At 38.2% G+C, this 21,585-nt stretch overlaps 1 protein-coding gene and 1 long non-coding RNA gene across 4 annotated transcripts in view; one reads left to right on the top strand and one right to left on the bottom strand.

The window, feature by feature from the left end:
• Positions 1-8,228: 8,228 nt before the first annotated feature.
• Positions 8,229-13,557, bottom strand: LOC124787918. 2 transcript variants are annotated; one of them, XR_007016034.1, is made up of 4 exons: positions 13,315-13,441; positions 12,506-12,898; positions 12,260-12,338; positions 8,229-10,766 (listed from the first exon to the last, which is right to left on the bottom strand). It is a non-coding gene; the product is annotated as an uncharacterized LOC124787918 (long non-coding RNA). The 2 variants fall into 2 exon arrangements; XR_007016035.1 differs by lacking the exons at positions 8,229-10,766; positions 12,260-12,338 and having other exon boundaries at positions 12,647-12,898; positions 13,315-13,557.
• Positions 13,558-13,681: 124 nt separating this feature from the next.
• LOC124787904 (pleckstrin homology domain-containing family D member 1-like) overlaps positions 13,682-21,585 on the top strand; it is a 167,078-nt gene continuing 159,174 nt past the window's right edge. For both annotated transcript variants that reach the window (XM_047254897.1, XM_047254889.1), the window contains exon 1: positions 13,682-13,879. In XM_047254897.1, the coding sequence (XP_047110853.1) occupies positions 13,776-13,879 (104 nt within the window). In that variant the 5' untranslated portion in view covers positions 13,682-13,775. The remainder of the gene's footprint in view (positions 13,880-21,585) is intronic.

Genomic DNA, 21,585 nt, shown 5'->3' with positions numbered 1-21,585 from the left:
TCTGCAATATACATTATTGCTATCTGTCATTAGCTGATAATCTGACTGTGTGATGAAAGTTTCTGGGATTGTTTTCGCATTGTGGTAAGTAAACTTTAATACTGTTAATAAAAATAATTTGAATCTTTGTGGTTTTTCTCACTGTCACTCACATTTCTTTCTCCTTCTCTCTTTTCTTGTTTTTTAATCAAATTGTCTAAGAATCAGCTGTATACAAAGAAATACGCTCTATGAGGAGCATTAGAGCTGCTGGTTTCACTACCTAGCAATCCTGAGGAGTCTGAAAATAGGCAGTGACAACAATAGATGGATAATTCCTTTTAGACACTACAGGACCCTGATGCATGTCTGCATCCAATAGCCTGATATCAATATTAGTGTAAATGGTTCCTGTGCTACAGAAGTTGTAATTTCTAGAGATGGTACCATAAGTGCAGAAGAGCCATCGGCACAGGAGGAACTGTCTTAACACCGCCATTGTCAGAGGAGGATTTGTTGGATAACACTGCTGTTATCGAATTCCTTGTAGTGGGTACATAACGAGAACCAGTTGTCAACCAGTCATTGACAAAACGGCACTGAGAAAGACTACTTTATTTCTTGCTTTATTTACAGCTGAGTTGCTAGTGCATGTGGTTCAGCAGACAAATCTGTATGCAGAGCAAGTCAGACAAAATCAGCAGTCTGGCCAGACCTTAAGTTAGGTGAACAAAAGGACAAGCTTGTCTGTTGTTGAACTATAAGCGTGGATTGGAATGAATATCTTAATGGGTATCGTGTTCCCAAGAATGGTGCTTTGATTGAGTTCAGAACCTACTTTATGTCAGTCTTATGTATCACAGCCTATGACATGCTAACATTTCAGAAAGTTATGTGAAACTATTCACATAAATGATAATACTCTTGAGTCCTCTAAGAAAGCATCCAAACCGTAATTAACATTATGAGGTCAGACCCCCTGATAATCTTTCTGAACAACATGATTCGTAAGCCATATACTTCCACTACTCCTTTCAATGAATGGTCATCGCTCAAGCAATACATGTCTTTGAAGCCAATCAAATAAGAATACAAATTGTGGTGTTTAGCAGAGAAAGACAGGCTACGTCACAAAATTTGATATTTACACAGGAAAATCAGACAATGGATCTACAGAAAATTCTCTGTGAGAGCATGTAGTCATTAGCCTAACCAAAGACCTGAAACATAGTTAATAATGTGGTAGCATTTGACACGTTTTTCACCATTATGTATCAAATGCTATTGAACAATGGCATCTATTGTACAGGCACTGTGAGAGCGAATCAGAAAGGGCTGCCTCCAATGATGAGACAAATGTACTATCGAAAGAGGAAGATTTCAGTTCCAGTGTAAACATGGTATTGCAGCTATAAAATGGATGGACAACACACTTGTCACTATTCTGACAACTTTCAACAACCCTACACCACATTTGTCTCAAGGAAGAATAAGGATGGTACTGCCAGCAATATTACTTGTCCAAGAGTTATGGCAACATACAACAACTTAACAGGATGTGTAGATCACTTTGGTTAACTTCAGGAACGTTGTGTAAGTGATCGAAGTTTTCATAAGCGGTGGCATTCACTTCTCTACTTCCTACGAGACGTTGCGATTGTAAAAGCACTTATACTGTACAAAACTAATACAGAACAAGGAGGACACGGAGATCATCTGAACTTTTCAACTCACAAAACAGGTGACTTCACATCCCACTCAAAGGAAGGCTGCTAACCAAGAACACTACACCAACTGGCAAAAGTAGATCATATGCTTATAGGAGAAACACATAAATGGTGCTGAAAGTTTTCTACAAAAACTCAAGACCAGAAAAAAATACAATGCCCTTGGTATCAAACGACACTTCTCCCAGTTTCGTGGAAAATAAAAAAAGATTGTGGCACCCATCTGAACGTTTATCTGAGAAAGAAATCTCACTTCTAAACCAGCATTAAATTTTCCACACTGAATATAAACCATTTGTGAACTTACAATTTGAACATGGCCGATAATAAAAAGCAATATTATAAATTTGTAAACTTAAAATGTAATTTTCTTTAAAATAAAGTAAAAGAAAACAGAAGACACAGCTCATTATTTTTTTTACTTGTAATTGCAACATGTTATCAGCTCACAATAGGGAAGTGGGAAATCCATCTCCCACCATAGTTTTAATAGTTCACAAAAGTGCCGTGGAGATAGTTTTGAGTCCTAAATCACAAAAATAAAATTATCAAAAAATAAATACAATCGGTTGATCACAACTCTAATATCACAGCAAAAAAATTATATTAACTGAGTTGCTACCAAAAATGTGCCCACGAAAGTGTTTAACATGTTGAGTGCCCAGAGGCCACAACAGTGTGTACCACACTACATCATGTGCCTAGCATAAAAGATGTATCCTTTAAGTGTGCAGGAGTCAATGTGATGGTCTATGTAACACTAAATGACGCCATCACTGATCGGAAAATTCACGTGACTACACTTCACACCTTGGTTTTGAATTTATTTTATTTCTTCTTCTTGAGTGATAGTGTGGAGAAACTCAAATATTCAAGAAATAATAAGGGTGTTCAAATTATTATTATTATTACCTCTGAAGCATCCACAAACTGCTTTGAAAGACCAGGCATTTTAACTTTTACACCATTGTACATATATAAAACTATAATATACAGAATGATTAAAGTTAAACTTTCAAAACACTGTAGAAATAAGACCAATGGTCAGAATGACATCAAACTGCGTTAAGACTATTATAGGATAAGGGGGAAAATGTATGGCAGAAGAAAAAAGATAGTGTGAAAAATGATCATCAGATGGCACTGTATGTGTTTGAATATGTAAATGAAAACACCTGTCCCGTACACGACCCATTAAGTTGGTATAAACACGCCGGGTACACGGCATTTCCTACTTTCACGTCTGTGACATTTGCCACGACTGTCTCAATGCAGGATCGCGCTCTCCTTGTAAAGCTGTATTACAAGAATGATAACTGTGCACACATCGCTCTGCACAAGCTCCGGACACTGAAGGGTTTGAAAAAAAGGCGTTGGTCTGATGAATGCTATGGGTCTGGAGAAAATGATTTGGAAATTAGAAAAGATAGGGTCTTTTAGTGGGCAACCTGGTAGAGGGACAAAACGAATTGATTCAACATCAGTGGCCACAGCAATGTAAGAGGAGATGAGTAGCGGTGGTGGTGAGCAAATGTGTAGTGCACGGAGAATTGCCCGAACATTGGACACGCCCATGAGCGTGAAATCCTATGAAACATCCTTCTTTTCTATCCATTCCGAACTACGCATGTGCACAAGTTGATCCCTGTTGACCTGCCAGCAAGAGAGACCTTTGCTTTAGAATTTCTTGCACGCATGGGAGTGGACAATGATTGCTCGTGGAAGGTCTTGTGGACAGACGAAGCTCACTTCCATCCGACAGGAGATGTCAGTACACAGAATTGTCAAATATGGGCAATGGAAAATCCACACGCAAATCAACCAGTACCACTTCATCCTGAAAAGGTCATGTGTGGTGCTGGTTTATGGCATCATTTATCATAGGGACATTTTTTTTTTTTTTCTAACAAGGGAACCTCCCCATCGCACCCCCCTCAGATTTAGTTATAAGTTGGCACAGTGGATAGGCCTTGAAAAACTGAACACAGATCAATCGAGAAAACAGGAAGAAGTTGTGTGGAACTATGAAAAAAATTAGTAAAATATACAAACTGAGTAGTCCATGCGAAGATAAGCAACATCAAGGACACTCTGAGTGCAGGAGCGCCGTGGTCCCGTGGTTAGCGAGAGCAGCTATGGAACGAGAGGTCCTAGGTTCAAGTCTTCCCTCGAGTGAAAACTTTAATTTTTTATTTTCAGTTTATGTGACAAACACTTAAGTTTTCATCACTTTATTTGGGAGTGATTATCACATCCACAAGAAAACCTACATCGGGCAAGGTAGAAGAATCTTTTTACCCATTCGCCAAGTCTACAAGTTAGGTGGGTCGACAACATATTCCTGTCATGCGACGCACATGTCGTCACCAGTGTCGTATAGAATATATCAGACGTGTTTTCCCGTGGAGGAATCAGTTGACCTATGACCTTGCGATCAAATGTTTTCGGTTCTCATTGGAGAGGCACGTCCTTTCGTCTACTAATCGCACGGTTTTGCGGTGCGGTCGCAACACAGACACTAAACTTATTGCAGTGAACAGAGACGTCAGTGAACGAACGGACAGATCATAACTTTGGGAAAATAAAGAAAGTAAAATTTTCACTCGAGGGAAGACTTGAACCTAGGACCTCTCGTTCCGCAGCTACTCACGCTAACCACGGGGCCTCGAAGCTCATATTCTCCTTGATGATGTATATGTTGCGCATGGACTTCTCAGTTTGTATATTTTACTAATTTTTTTCACTGTTTCACACAACTTCTTCCTATTTTCTCGATTGATATGTGTTCAGTTTTTCAAGGCCTATCCACTGTGCCAACTTATAACTAAATCTGAGAAGGGTGCGATGGGGAGGTTCCCTTGTAAGCAGCTGCTGAAGCGCCATTTTGGAAGCGCTACAATTATCAGCTGCCACTTCCCTACAGCCTGCCAATCACCTGATCTGAATCCGTGTGAGTTCTGGCTGTGGAGCTACCTGAAAGACGATGATGTGTTGTGTTCCAATTGCAAACTTAGCTGCATTGAAGGCATGCATCGCAAAACCCATTCTGAGCATGACCTCGTAAACACTTTGATCAGTTGTGCAACATGCTGCTTCTCAATTTCAACTTGTTGCAGAAAACAGTGGACAGTATATTGAACATGTTTTACGCCAGTCACAAAGAAATTAATAATCTGATTTTATTCATGCTTTTTATGTGGTTCTTGGCCTCTGGACAGTTAAAAACCGATTTTTCCCATCTGATGTGACATGACCTTGCTGTGGTGAATGGGCTTACGTAACTAACAGTACCACGCCTGTACAGGCGTTGTATGATTCATTTAACATTTGTAGATGACTACTATTAAATTATGATGCTTACAGCGCCATCAATTGCTACATTTTATAACTATTTGTCTTCTGCCATACATTTTCCTCATTCTCCATTGCAATTTGACATCATTCTGACCAGTTGTGCTATTTCTACAGTGGTTTGAAAATTTAACTTTAATTAGAATTATCCTGTACATCGTAAAAGATAGTGCAGAGTGGACTACAACTGCTAGTGTACAGACCCAAAACACACTGAGGAAGAATGACATACGAAGCATACCCAACCAACCGACAATGCTTTAAAAAGGACCCCAAGTAGCATCACATTATTAAGAATGTCTGCCTAAACTACTGTACACTGGCGATAATACAAGTTCAGAGTACCAGGTAGAAGGGCTGGTGGTGCGTGTAAACACTTCCAGAGCAGTTAAAGGGTTAAACTAATTACTGTCTTGCTATGAACCTTGAGTTGACTATAAAAGATGAGAGTTGCCATTGGGAAAAAAAGTTTCACAGCCCTCTACTTCCATGGGTAGATCACTTTAGCACAGCCAATTTCACTCCATGTGTAGGTTCTTTGACTGAAGAGCAATGCAAAACAATTAACACCCTTATAGGAAATATTTTATAATATAAATTTCTTTTAAATTTGAAACACCTGTACTGTGAGTGAATATCCAATGTCACCAATAACTTTAAAAAAGATTTCCAAAGTATGTACATGTATAAACTAGAAATGTATTTCAAATTTCGTCTACTGTAGAATAATTACTTACATAGAATCCATCCAGACAGTACTCAATGTTTACTGGGAGGATGACTCATTTGGTGCCATTATACTTCATCACATGTACCGCAACCACTTCAATTGTACAAAATAGTGCAATACTCACTGGTGCCTATCCCAGCACATACCTGTATTTTGCTAGCAAACATCTGTAATGAAGCAGTATTCATAGCAATGTACATCAGGTTGCTCCATACATCAATTGTCAATTACTGAAAGCGATTTGAGTGGATTGAAACCAGCTCTACACCTAGATCATTAAATCTTACAACTACCTCTGCAGGCAAGGTATATTGCATGTGATCAGTAACCTACCCTGCTGCAGACAAAAGTCTGCAACCTATAATAGCGACTTACGGAGGGAGAACTTTGCCTACTACACAAGACATTAGACCCACAGGCATTTTAGTTTCAAAGACACTACTCATAAAATTATGTTAATGCTCTTGTGCAGTGTAATTTCTCTCACTGCCAGGCTTTTAGGGGGTGTCAAAGAGATTGTTACATCCCACAGTAATTGGCAACACACTAACGTGTGACACAAGCAGGATTTAGCTGAAATTTCAATATAATTGTGATCTGCACCATTGTCTAAGGTCTACATTAGATGGCAAGGTAATGTAGTTACCAGTTGCAAACCCAACAAATGTGATTGCCAAATCTAGGCCACTCCAACTGATATGTTAACAGAGCAGGAATGTAAAGAATAGCCTATTTATGCTAGCCACGAGGTGTACTGTACTTTTTTTTAATTTATCACAATAATTCTGTGGGTGTATTTTTACCGAGGGCATAATCTGTGTGACTTCAGGTAGGGGGGATTACCTTCACACTGCCCTGAGATACATGCCTCCAAAGATGACACTGGAAACCCCATTTTGAAGACGCAAATTTTGGAAAAAAATTAAAATGCTGTTCTTTTTCTATTTGAAAGATTATTGCTTTATGATTACAATGGTAACAGTTTCATTGGTAAATGGTCAGTGAAAGCAGTAAGATACCAGCATCTGAAGAATTTGCAACATCACATTGCAGAAATGAAAGAGTGTACAGGCCGAAGAATTAAGTTTAGTGCTTCACCATGATTTTGCTGAAAACTGATCTGTAACTTTCCTACAAGTACAAGGGTATCTATGATTGGAGTAATGACAAAATTTCAATTTTTACAAGAGTGACATTTTCAAAACAAGACAAGTGTTGCAGTTGTAAGCAATGACACAGGACATGACATAGCTAGTTTTGCTAGCAATGCGCAAAATTAAACCGCAAACAGGAGCAGAGAAGATCATTATTTTTGAAAGGGTGCTCCCAGATTTTAAAAATTGTTACCAGATGTTCGCATTGAGTAAGTCACTGGTGGCAACTGACTGGGTCTACAGTGCTACTGGTCACAGGAAGCGGCCTGCTGAATGCATGCTACAAAAAATCTTTCCAGAGCAAATACAGCTGTGATTAAGAATGCTGAGGATTTTATGAGAGTCATGAAATCTTACACACCCACAGCCCTCATTCTTTTGTCCAAAGAGGAAATTGAACACCGTAAGCAGAAGAAAGAAGAATGGTCCAAACAAACTACTCATGTGAATGGAACTAAGGGGAAGGGGGGCACATTTTTGGACACAAAGTGATGGGCTAACTCATATTGCACCCACTTCAAACAGCAAGAACAAAGAAATTTCATTCGTTCAGCCAACACCAGGATAATATTCAAAATCTTAGAAGGGGGATGTTCGTGGCGCGTGTGCATGACATGACTGGTGGATTGTAGAGATTATGAACTTAACAAAATTGTAGTGAATTTTAAGATACCACATGGACTAGATGCTGGATATAGGCTTCCAGCTGAAGCACAGAAACACCACCACTTTCTGTTCACAATGTTTTGAAGCTTATAAGTGCTTCAGTTCCTATTGGTTCAACAACAAGGCATCACTCTACATCAAAGGAAGATGCTGAAGCAATGGAACAACTATGGCTAATTTCAGTACAAAACAAAATGCACAGAAGTTGTATAAATTTAAACTGTCTTTGGACCTTTCACATACATTTTGGAACCACTTTAAAAAATGAGGCTCTTACTCATCTTTCAAAACTAAAATTGTGTTAAATAAGGCTAGGTTTTGATTTTTATGAGCCTGTTATGTGATGATAAAACAGGTTTTATGTATGGTAAGAATTTAAATTTTTTTATAAAACCTGTTCAACCTAAAAGTGGAAGCTCTCCTATGGTACCAATCTACAGAAAGGATTAGGAGGAAGGAAAAAAGTTATGGATTGGCATTTACAAAAAAAATTTCCCATAAATTATAAAAAGTTCAGAACACTACAGTAAAAGAACTTTGACAGAAGTCCAAACGGAGGATTTTTTAATCATAAAGCAATTAACTTTCAAATAAAAAACCAACAAAATATCTAGAACTGTACCAGATATATGCCAGTTTAAAATTTTTCCAAAATTCACATCTTCAAAGTGGTACATGCAGCATCATCTTTGGAGGGCTTATCTCAGAGCAGATTTTGTTTGGGAGAAAACAAAAAAGTAAGTTCCTTATTTAGTCCATTTTAACATACGCTAAATTCAATAACATCTGACAAAGGCATGATTTTGTCCTAGCCTGCCTGAATTGGTATGGACTATGCCTAAGCAGATAAAGGTAGCAATAACTTCTTCCAATTCATTACAGGCTCTATACTATGTCTTTGCACTCCCTCCCCCAACTTCAAATCAAAATGCAGAGACTCAGACATTTTGAACACCAGTTGAAGCCTGCTTCAACCATGCAAACTATTACAAAGTTTGTAAAGCATTTAAATTTGCAGACAAATCATTCAACAATTTATATTAAGATCTCTCAGGACGATGACAGTTGCTAGTAGTATACAATTACAAAAATTCTTTATAATTCAACATTATCTCCACCTTTTCCTTACCATAGAGAAATCCAATTCAAACAGTGTCACCCCTTAAATGTTAAGCAGTGTTTCCCCAACTGTTATGTGGTTCATTATACTGATTGACATTTCACATCACAATGGCTTACAAGCAATCACTCAAGATCTCAGCAAGGATATCAAGCAAATAGAAGGGGACTAAACAAGTTATTGTATTCACCAAATACTATGAAAGGGAACTTACTAACCAGTGAAGTTCTCAATGCATTGGTTCAATTTTTTTGTACATTCTAAACAAGGTGAGCCCTTCAAAGTATATTGCATGGTTTGGTACAACGTAATTTCTGACTTAAGGAAGTCCTGCGAGTAATCACTTTAAAGTATTTAATGACTAATGAGTGTCACCAGTTAAACATCTGTACAACACAATTACTGTACTTTCAGAAAATGCACAGAGATTGTTTTTAGTGATCATCTGATGGTCTGTGTTTTGTTGTATGATGTGCTAAAATGTAATAATTTGTAATGGGCACTCCAGCTCATCAAAAATAATTTTGTTTTACAGCCCAAACATGGTTTTCAATTTTTCAGTTACAAATAGTGCTTTGTTACTTATTCTTACATGGAACTTACCTCTTTCATAGCACACAACATAGGCAATCCTGGCTGTCTTTCACTGCCAGTACACGACCTGCATTTATAGTGATCTAAGGAATGCTCATCACTCTTAAATTAAGGAACCATGACAAAAACAAGTACAGATAATGTTGGCTTACTTCCGTATAGCTCAATTTAGTCTGCCCCTCCCTCATAACACAGCAATGTTTTGGCCATGCAAACAAGGGTAAGGCAGTAGTACTTACTGACTGGATAGTAAAAAACTGACACCTTATCTCCAACACACTAATGCCCAACTTACATGGAGCTAACCCTTTGTTCAGTGACTGGCACAGAGTACCACCTCAACTTGCAGTGCAATCTGATAGTGTCCCACTAAGCACTAATGAAATACAGCGTATCTAAATCCTGGGTGCTGTGTAAAAGAGCGCCTTTGGTTTTGGATATTTGACAGGAAGTCCAGCCAAAATACTAATACTGTTCATAGTTATTGAAGCACATACATTTAATCCCTCCTCTGTATAGGTCCACCACTGTATGTTCACAAGGAAGATCCACAAGTTTATTTTTTTTGTGGATATCTATTAACTATGTACATAGTAAGTTTAAGTGGTAATATTGTTTCAATTTGTAGCTCCATACATTTAATTGGTTAAAGTGAAACCAAGCATACTAAAAAATGTGTTCACGCTATATGTACAGTGACTTACCAAGCGTGTCAACAGCTGCAGGTCTGACAAAATAAGGTAGCGAAGACATCTTTTCTTTCAAATATTCAATTTTTCATTTTTACTTCTTTCCATATTTTAGGGAAGAAAGTAACCTGTGTAAGGTAGAGAATACATCTAATTCTGATAACCCGATCACTGTAAGTCAAAGTTTTAAGTTCATGCTCATTCAATATCAAGGAAGTATTGGGTCAGTCTTACAACGCATTACTTACGTGTGCTACGAGGCATTCTTTTGCAAGATTCATGCACTAGAATTGACTCAAGAAATATTGCAAAGTGAATGACTTTGCAAACAGAAGATACAATGGGTATACGTGAAGTCACCAAATGGATTAATTTGTTCATATGTTTACCATCTTGTCTCGCCATAATTTTGCTCAAGATCCAACCACTCTCTGCAGTAAGTAGCAATGTATCATTTTGATTCCAGATTTTCTGCAGACAGTTTATCTTACACAAATGACAACGGAGACTTCAAATATTATCCACTGCTACCAGAATTTTTTTTACTGTTCTCTGGCCATGAAATAAATAAAAATACTTGAAGTTCATATTGGACCATCAAAAAATGCAGCTTTACAATGTACTTTACCTTCACTGGATACTGCCTGCATCCAAGTAAGTACTGCACTATCAACAGTTTTAGGGAGCTCCTCAACATCTTAAGCTGGGCCACGTAGATCAGTACTGCACAACATCTTGCTGCATGCTATACTGGTCCTAAATGCACATGAACAGCAATGAACAACAGTATATGCAGTTAACCTACTGTGAAACCTCAGCTGTTAACTACACTCTCAGAACAAAATTTTAACCACAAACTAAATTAACAAAGTAAAAACATCTCCAAGTAGTCCACAAAATAGAAACTTTTAAACAAGGCAGAAGCCAGACTAAATGGCAAAAAATCCTCAAATGTTTGTTCACAGTGTTCTGAACAAATTCAGAAGTGGACTACAAGATCCCTAAACATGAGTAGCCAAGGTGGAGATGAGAATCTCACTTCTATCATGCACTGCACATGCTTACCAGTCTGGCACAGCAGTCACTTGATAACACACATTGAATTGTTAGGTTCTGAATGCTGACCAGGCACTAAACAGTAATAGGCAAAAGTATTCAGATGTACCTATCTGTGCAGATGTGCCCATCCAAGTTAGGGAGCTCTGATTCCGAGCATTGTGGACAATAGTCGGTTCACTTCTTGAAAGTGGAATGACTGAACAACACTACATTTAGCTCTGTCAGCAACTAATAGCATTTGGGGGGCTAGCCTCACAGGCCCTTAACTGTAGCAGATAACCCAAATTCCTCTCCCCCCCCCCTCTCGGACATGTTTTACATACACACACACACACACACACACACACACACACACACACACACACACACACACACAACACTTTATTTCCCTACTTACAGCAGACCAACTCAACTATTTGGACAAGCTAATAATTATAAATAAAATGCATGGTATGGAACTGTTACAAATGTGTGAAGACTTGTACTGAGCAAGGAGAAACGATCTTAACTGCTTCAGGTACAAAATGAAAAAGTTATACCACAATTTCCAATTTTCTGCAAGGATCTCAGATACAGCACATTAATTGCATAAGAGGCACTTTTAGGAACAGATTTGCTTCTAATGAGAAGAAATGAAGTGTGGAAAAGCACCTATGCTATCAAGAGGTCAACACGATACTGAACTGTGGAAACGTCAAAATACCTAAAAGAGCTGCTTATAGTGATGAGATAACCCAAAGAATATACCTGACACCATTTAGCAACAAATGCTAAAAAAAACAAATGGGCGATATAAACAGGAATAAGAAAAGTAACATAATAAACGTATTGCCCAATCTTACACCTCAAAATAAACAACTAAACGCAATAGGTCACACTTCAAAACATACTGATAGAATTTCTTACACCAACCACGACAATGCATAGAAGACGTCATATTACCACACCATTAAACTAATATGAAGTGAAAAATATGGAACCATACAATTAAGGAGAGTCGCGACTTGATAAAACAATTCAAATTAAAGTATTAGCGAGCAAAATGATAAAATCTAATAATCCACCGTTACTTGAAAATATCAAATTGCCCATAGGCATCCTGTCATCTGTTTCTACCCACTGTTTAAGCAGAAAACAAAAATTTCGTTAAGTAGAATTTTAAGAAATTAACATATGCAAAATCCTTGTACCTGATAATGAGTGCGCACGTACTTCTGACGAACCACCAGATATTTCAGGAGTCCAGTCTCCTTAAGCACTTCCAGACTCCTGCCAAATACAGCATACGTGACACATTTGTTCGACGGGTAAAAAAGTAGTAAAAAGACTTGGCAATATGATCTATATAAATCACGAAAATTTCATGTACAAATGCAGTTTGTAAGGATCTCACAATACACTTAAATCATAGCGCTCTGTATATAATAATCACTTACAAATACTACGTCACATTCTTCATAATGGCCGACGAGACGAAGTGGCATTCGCAACCCTTAAGACTCCTTTCCCCATGACGTCTGTACATGAATACACACATTATACGAAGAGAGGAATAATAGGTTCAAATAAAGAAGCAAAACAATATATTTTATTTTATTTTACAACACACTGGAAAGTTACAATAGAATAAGCAATATTCGTGGAACGTAAATACAATTCAGCACGAATCAAGAACAGTAATTCAACAGCATAAAATTACATCGAGAAATTTACAAACCAAAGCGTTGTTTCCAACTATCAGATCTCTGCTACTATCAGTTCTCCCCCGCTATCACACAAGTTCTCTTCTCACATTCACACCCTCCAGACGCCATGACAGATATCACGGACTGGAAAAAAAAAAAATCACATGTTAATTTACACGCACAACACACGAGGATTATCTTTAAAGCAATATGGTCTTTCAACTGAAATGAAATTATCAAAGCTTCCGTGATTTCCGCACGTATGACAGTCCCATTTTAACATGTCCACGTTTGGAGTGCTCTTTTCCAGCCATTTACACTTGCAACTTTTGGGCATCTAGTCCATGCCGTGCCTGCTGTTTCTACTACAGCCCTGTTTCTAGTCCCGCTAGCATGATTGATAAAATCGCTTGTAATCTTTGTTCTTCCACCTTCAAGACTGCTCTTTCAACTTAAATAAAGAATTTCACGAACTCTTCTGTCTGCCCACCTAGTTTTCTTCTCATGTCTCTACTCTGTAACGCAACGCCTACAGCTACTTAAATAATATTTAGACGTACCTCATCTTCTCCGCACCATCACAACGCAATTCCCGAACAGTACTGATTCGCAAGTATCTTCAGTCATACGTATACCTTCACAATGGAATTCCCGTGACGTCATAATGCTGGAAAATTCTCAAAATGTCTCCTTCCGCGTAGGACTGAAGAAGTAGTTCTAGTGTATTTATTAACTTTCACAATAAATAATCTGAAATTCCGCAGTGTGTTGCATGTTTTTGTAATAAAACCATTGTTTGTGACTTAAAACACTAGAATAACTTGTTTATTATCAGAGTGTAGGATATCTTATTGCATAGGAGAAAACTCCATCGGCGGATGCATACGATGTGTGTAGGTACGATATATATGTATGTTATACTTTCCGGTTATCGACTTCCGGGAACGGAGCGTAAAGTCTGTATACGTCAAATCATGTCATGAGCTGCAGAAAGTATGCTTTACGATGCGTATGATCGAAAATGATCGATGCTGATGAGCCGTTTAACATAGTAACCAAAGTACAGTTGAGTGGAATTTTGTTAAAAAAATCTTTTTCTCCCCATTCCAACAAATGGAACAAAAGGTAAAATGAAAGGAATACACGACACTGTTGAACTTGTTGCTGTGCATGAAACAAGGTTTAAGTTTTTATAAAACAATGTAGGCCGCAGCTGACCTAAGTGGATTCTATTATACAATAGATGGGATATCTAATATTTATTTATTTAGCATCCATTCCATCGTACAAACGTTATTGGACTCGTCACAAATAGAAATAGGTTAACAATGCAGCACAGAACTGAATTGCATACAAAAATAAAACCGTAAATCTACATTTTGTCGAAAGATAAATCAGATTAATTTAATCACTATTACAGAGATAATTCATTTAAAGTAAACTATAGATAATAGGCTAAAGTCCTTTAAACTGCAACATAATAAATAGAAAATATAAAACTTCTCACAGCAGTACTTCCTCTTTTGTGTCGATTAATTTCCTGGTCTATTACAGAAATGAGATTACATTAAATTAATAGTAAATTTACCTTCTATTTCAAGATGATGTAAATTTTAATCACCATTAATAATAATAATAGATAGACTAAAACGTTGGAGTTTTGAAGGAATACATCAACAAAGGAAAGATATCTCAGAACTTATAAGAAACAAGCCCATTACATTTATTGTGATGATTAGTTTCCAATTTGTTTACCTTGATCTTAATAAAATTCATTTACTAAATAGCAACATTTTTCAAGTAAGTGTTTTTTTTAAGTCCTAATCTAAATTTTATAATTGTTGAGGCTCGCCTTGGTTACAAGTACACGCCTGAATATGAATAGCGATAGAATTCCTAATTTCTGAAACAGTGGCCTGCAGTGAGCTTGTGCATGGCTGTGTGTAATTATTTGAACAGTCCGGTTTTTATAGGGTAAAAGTTTATTTTAAGTTAGATTTTGAGCTGGCCCAGAAAGTTATCCCATATAAAGCAACAGAATGAAAGTATCCAGAGTATGCCATTCTTGTCCCTCAGAAGTTCGAACATTTACAATAATTCTCAGGGCAAATCAGGTTGAGTTAAGTCTGTGTGAAACGTATCTAACTTGGTTTTTCCAATTTAAAGCTTCAACCATGTGGAAACCCAAACTGCACGCTTACTATTTAACTATCATCCGATTCTAGAATAATCTCCACATCCTGAATTGTTTGTACAAATGGTAGGTAGTTTGTTTTCTTTGCATTCAGTGAATGCTCTTTTGCACAGAACCAAATCTCAGTACTTTTCAAGATGTTGTTTCAAGTAATATGTAACGAGCGTTCAATGTCACTCACTAATAGGTTTGTATCATTGGCGAATAATACAAGTTCGGCTTTATTATGTGGTAAATGCAAATCATCACATAAATAAGAAAGAGTAGTGGGCCTAAGCTGCTTCCCTGTCGGACACCTATGGCTACTTCTTTTGCTTCTGAAACTAGCCTTATTTTTTGATTCAAGCTAACAGTGGTGAGCCCTACGACCTGAGATCTGTTCTTGAGATAAGATAGAAACCACATTTTTGTTTTTCCTGTAATACCTATTGCTTCCAACTTATCAAGGAGGATTTCGTTACAGACAGTATCAGCTGCTTTATTCATATCTAAATTAATTCCTATTCCACTTTTGTCATTTTCCAAATTTTTTAATAATTTTTTGTATGTTGTCTGTGACTGCACTTTCTGTCTTGTGTTTTGCATGAAAATCATGTTGATTGCAGTTCCAAAGTTTATTTTTGTTGAGGTAATTGGTGACTCTTAATTTCATTAGTTTCTCAAATGTTTTGGAGGAAGCAAGAGAGAAGTGATGTAGGATGGTAGTTTTCTATTTTATTTCTGTCTCCATTGTTAAAGAGTGGTATCGCTGTTGAGTCCTTTAGCCGCTGAGGAAACAACACCTTCATTAAATGATAGATTTGCAATGTGAGCTAAAGGTTTTAGTCTGCACAGCAGCCATTATTATAATTATAACAGGTACTTCATCTGCACCTGCTGACATTTTAGGCTTCAGGCTCCTAATCTTCCTAATTACTTCTTGTTCATTTGTTGGGGAAATGTTCGTGTTACAGCCAGCCCATGGGGCCTCTACTATTTTTTTGTTCTTTGAAATTTAAATTTAGTGTGTGCGGTACATTTAAAAAGTGGTCATTAATGTAAGCTGCTATTTTATTTTTCTGTGTTGTGGGTTTCACTGTTTTTGAATGTTATTTCTTCATTATCACAAATTCTTCCAGTTTCATTTTTTACTATTCCTCATATAGTTTTAGATTTCTAATCAGCCTTTCTGATTAGACAGTCATTAAATAGTTGCTTTGCTTTTGCTGTTACCTTCCGGTATATTTTTCTGTATGTTTTTATATATTCTACAAACTGTAGATCAGTGCAGTACGTCTTTTTGTTACAAAAACAAATTAGCAGTTGTTTGGAACTTATTACAAAAACAAATTAGCAGTTGTTTGGAACTTATGTACATGGTAGATTTATACATTTATTAATTTAGGGAAACTTGAAACACAATAGTGAATGAAAAATTTGTAAGCTTTAAGTTACAACTGACATTTGAAATCCAGACACAATGTGTACATTTACATTTTACTTGTTCCAGTATTCAGCTGTGTGAAAAACTTTACCAGTGGCATGAGATTTCAGATGGCTTAACCAGATTTCTGCAGCTGTTGTACAATCTCCCTCAACATGTTACCTCAGTTCTCATTTGAGGTGCCTGAAATTCGTATGAGCATTTCGTACTGGGTTTTCCATTGGTTGCTATCGACCTTTTGCATGTCCTTTACCTCCGCACTTGAAAGTTAACGAGATATTGAATGAAAACTGGATTGTTTTGTATGTAGGAAGCTCAGTGAAACATTGGTTGGAATGAGCCCAACCATTTGATACTGAGGATAACGTATTTTGCAACGTTTGCTATTGTCCTCCTTTTCTCATAAATGCATTGCACTGCCACGAGACAAAGAAATGGCCAATCTTATCAGAGCTTTCTAAAACTTCCTCTTGCTTACGGAAATATTATTTGCGTAGGGTGTATTAATGGGATAAATATTACATCTTAGGTTAAAAGGATACCTGTAATTAAAAAACGGGAACAATAAATAAAATTGATCCAGTTCTTTCATTTTGTGTCCCAATTAGTTTTACATTATTATATTTTCAACAAAGGTCCTTTCTTCCCTCTGAAACACCACAGAGCATCAGTTACTTTATTAAGTTAAAATTTTATTACACATTTATTTGCATTTTAACAAATTCTTTTGTGATAAAGCTTTTTGGGTGTTCTGAAAGTTGTTGTTGCATATTTTTCGTTTTTAATCAGGATATACTTGTAAATTTTGAATGCTGTGACTCTTAAGGGACAGTGGATGGAGAATATTTATGATTGTAGGCTTTGCAATAGATTATTTACCAGAATAAGACCATGCTCATAAAATAAATTTTTCAGTGAATTGGTATGCTGTGTGATCAAAAGTACCTGGACACCTGGCTGAAAATAACTTAAAAGTTCTTGGTGCCCTCCATTGGTAATGGTGTAATTCAATGTGGTGTTGGCCCACCCTTAGCCTTGATGACAGCTTCCACTCTTGCAGGTATATGTTCAAGCAGATGCTGGAAGGTTTCTTGGGGAATGGCAGTCCATTCTTCACAGAGCGCTGCACCAAGGAGAGGTATCGATGTCGGTCAGTGAGGCCTGACACGAAGACAGCATTTCAAAACATCTCAGAAGTGTTCTATAGTATCCAGATCAGGACTCTGTGCAGGCTAGTCCATTACAGGGATGTTATTGTCGTGGGAAATACGGAAGCGTCCGATCCCACCCGTCTGCTTTGACCCATGACGTCACAAATATGGCGGAAACAAAAACAAACACACACACTTTCCACAAGAAGCCTAATGACACTAACGGGACAAGCGCGGGCAGTGGGGTGTTTTGGGTGGGGGGCAGACTAAATATAAACAAATTTAGACGCCTTGCGTAGCTACAACGTGTAAGTGAAGGCAGCCATGCATGAATACCCACCCACCTCCCCAGGGATCGTAACCCCTGCAACCCATAGAAGATAAAGATGCTTCAGTAACTGATTAGTGTTTTTTGTCTTTTAAAAAAAAAAATCTCACGGGGTAGAACGAACAGATCAGAAAGATAAATATAATAAACTAAAACAGAAATTCGAGGAAACAGATAATTAAAATAAGTAATAAGTGTTTTTAAATTAAAAAAAAAAAATCTCACGAGATAGAACGAACAGATCAGAAAAGTAAATAAAATAAGATAAAACAGAACTGGAGACAGCCACACTCAAACCAAACTCCGCGCCGTCATGACGTCACACACGACAACACCCTTACGCCACGGGTCAAAGCCGACGCGTGGGATCGGACGCTTCTGTCGACCCTTGTCGGGTAACCACTCCGCCACAGGCTGTGCATTATGAATAGGTGCTTGATAGTGTTCAAAGATGTAATTGCCATCCCCATATTGCTCTTCAATGGTGAGAAGCAAGAAGGCGCTTAAAACATCAATGTAGGCTTGTGTCATGATAGTGCCACAATAAGCAACAAGGGGTGCAAGCCCCCTCCATGAAAAACATGACCACACCATAACACCTCTGCCTCCGAATTTTACTGTTGGCACTGCACACGCTGGCAGATGACGTTCGCCAGGCATTTGCCATACCACGCCCTGCCATCGGATTGCCGTGTTGTGTACTGTGATTCGTCATTCCACACAATGTTTTTCCACTGTTCAGTCATCCAATGTACATGCTTCTTACACCAAGCGAGATGTCGTTTGGCATTTACTGTCATGACGTGTGGTGTATGAGCAGCTTCTCGACCATGAAATCCAAGTTATTTCACCTCCCGCCTAACTGTCATAGTACTTGCAGTGGATCCTGATGCAGTTTGGAATTTCTGTTTGATGATCTGGATGGATGCCTACCTATTGCACATTACGACCCTCTTCAACTGTCGGCGGTCTCTGTCAGTCAATAGACGAGGTCGGCCTGTACACTTTTGTGCTGTACGTGTCCTATCACATTTCCACTTCACTATCACATCGGAAACATTGGACCTAGGAATGTTTAAGTGTATGGAAATCTCGCATACAGACATATGACACAAGTGACACCCAATCGCCTGACCACATTCGAAGTCTGTGAGTTCTGCGGAGCACCCCATTCTGCTCTCTCATGATGTCTGATGAATACTGTGGTTTGCTGATATGAAGTACGTGGGAGTAGGTGGCAGCACACTGCACCTAATATGAAAAACCTATGTTTTTGGGGTTGTTTGGATACTTTTGATCACGTAATGTCTGTTCAGCTTGATTAACCCTGAAACAACTTGCCATTCAATACTTCATTGGACTGGAATGTAATTTTTTCTGAGAGAGTTGCATTTTTTAAGTTAGCTTACCCATAATTTTAACACTATTTATTTCTGCTGTGCAGTTGGTAACACCTATTTCTTTAAGGGGAAAGTCAGATGTAAACATCACCTGTGTGTTACCAGTGGTAGTAAGTGTCATTTAGATGTTAATTTTGGCATATCAATAGTAAGCTTTCATCCTAGATTAGTGTACATGAGCACAGTTTATGCCTTGTGTTCACACAATGCATGGAAGTCCATACCAGACCACAATTAGCCATGACTTTACCACTGTGTGTATGTATACACAGTAAATTTTCACTCTTATTTTTGTCACCATTATCTCAAAACTTTGCAGGAGGTAGCTTGCTATAAAACATGGGTTTTGTTGTTACCACCCATCTAGCCCCACTACAGCCCTTCCACATATTATTGTTTCTATCATAGTGCTATCATTTCTTAATTGTTTATTCTTATATCATCTTCTCATAAATATTTTGGGACTCATCTTAATCCTTTTACTTCTTTTTTGCCTTGTTCCATCTCATGTGCCTGTTTCTCTTATTTGTCATCTGCTCACTGTACCACCCCAAACTTTTCGGGTTTCTGAATCTTGTATGTTTTAAACAGTTCACTGTTGTTGATTTCCATTCTTCTCTTGTCCCATTGTATCTCTTTAGACCACGAGTACTTGTTCACTGTGTTACTTAATTTGTAAGCAGTTTTTTTTAATGTTTACTCTATATGACCAGGTAAATAAACTGTATGATTGTGAAATTAGCATTTGTGTGACATCCCATTTCCTGTAAAATTCATTTCTGCTGGGAACTATACATTTATTGTCTCTCTATCTGGTTGAAGATTAAAATTCTAATTATCACCATACAAATGTTCTTTATTGACCAGATGACAATACAAAACTGCTGATTGGGATCCTTTTTTTTTTTTATTATGCTTTAACTGCCTTTTGAGAGTAGTGTGATAAATATGATCTGGAAGCTGTAAATTAAGGGGCCCAAACTGTTAATTGAAGGCTGTGGGGACATTTAGTTACCATAGATGGAGGTGAGGTTAATTTTGGGAGTCGAGAAAGTGTTGTAAGGATAACTTCAATCTGTGCAATTTGGAAAAGCTGGTGGTGGAGTGGAGGATCCAGATGGCTCAGGCTGTGAAGTGCCCCGAAATCAAGCGTGCTATGTCACAGGGGGTTCTACTTTGCTATCAGCCACAGTCTGGTGGTGGCTGTTCCTACAAGTGGTCAGCTGGTAGGTAGTCATATCAATATACAAAACTGCACAATGACTGTGACAGAGCTGGTTTATGACATGGCTGTGAAAGCAGCCACGTTGTATGTCCCGGCTCTGAAAACAGCCGTGTTATAAGTCATATACCATGTCTGCCACAATCATTGCATGACCTTTTTTAATGGTATGACTACCAAGCAGCTGTCCACCAGCATGGATGGTCACCGCCGAACTGTGACAAAGAGCAAAGTTGACCACCCTGTGTCACAACATGCAGCTGAACATAACATGCTTGAGTTCAGTGGCATGTCACAACCTGGGTCATCTCATTCCTCCCTTCCATCTCCAACTTTTCTGAAATGGTAGATGAAGTTACCCTTGCAACACATTCTCTGCTCCCTAAATTATTCCTGCCTCATCCTACGTATCCCACTGTCTGCACACCCTCCACCCAACACTCTCTGCCTCCTTTGTCCTATCACTTCCTCCCTGCTCATGTCCCCTCACCCTCTTTGTATGCTGCCCTCTGCCACAGCATGCACCTGCCTTCCCATTCCCTGCTCCGCTCCTTTTCCACTCCTCGGTTCTCCCTGCCCCACAGCCTCCCAATGCCGCATCTGTTGGTAGTCTTCTCATGCCTCCTAGTCCCTGCATGTGCTGGCAGACAGCACTCTGCTTACCCACACCCCCACCTTGCTATCCCTTCCCTATCCCCTACAGGCTACCACTTCCATTCAATGTGACAGTTGGATTCCTGTCTGAGCTGCCAGAGATGGCAGTCATGTGTACATTGCTGTGCTTGCTCGAGTGTTTGTTTCCTTTTCCGAAGATGGCGATTTGTTATCAAATGTACAGTTCAGTGTTAGAAGTTGTTTAACAACCGAAAATGCTATATTCTCTTTTCTCTGTGAGGTACTGGATGGGTTAAACAAAAGGTTTTGAATGCTAGGCATATTTTTTGATTTTACTAAGGATTTAACTAAGACGTTTGAGTGTATTGATCACAAAATATTGCTCCAGAAGTTGGACCATCATGGAATATAGGGAGTAGCTCACAATTGATTCACCTCTTACTTTAACAACAGGCAGCAAAAGGTCATTACTCACAATGTTGATAACATCTGTGATGT

This window comes from Schistocerca piceifrons, chromosome 1, assembly GCF_021461385.2.
Source record: "Schistocerca piceifrons isolate TAMUIC-IGC-003096 chromosome 1, iqSchPice1.1, whole genome shotgun sequence".
Taxonomy (NCBI): Eukaryota; Metazoa; Arthropoda; class Insecta; order Orthoptera; family Acrididae; genus Schistocerca; species Schistocerca piceifrons.
Note: the sequence above shows the minus strand (reverse complement) of the source record. Positions and strands in the feature narration are given on the sequence as shown.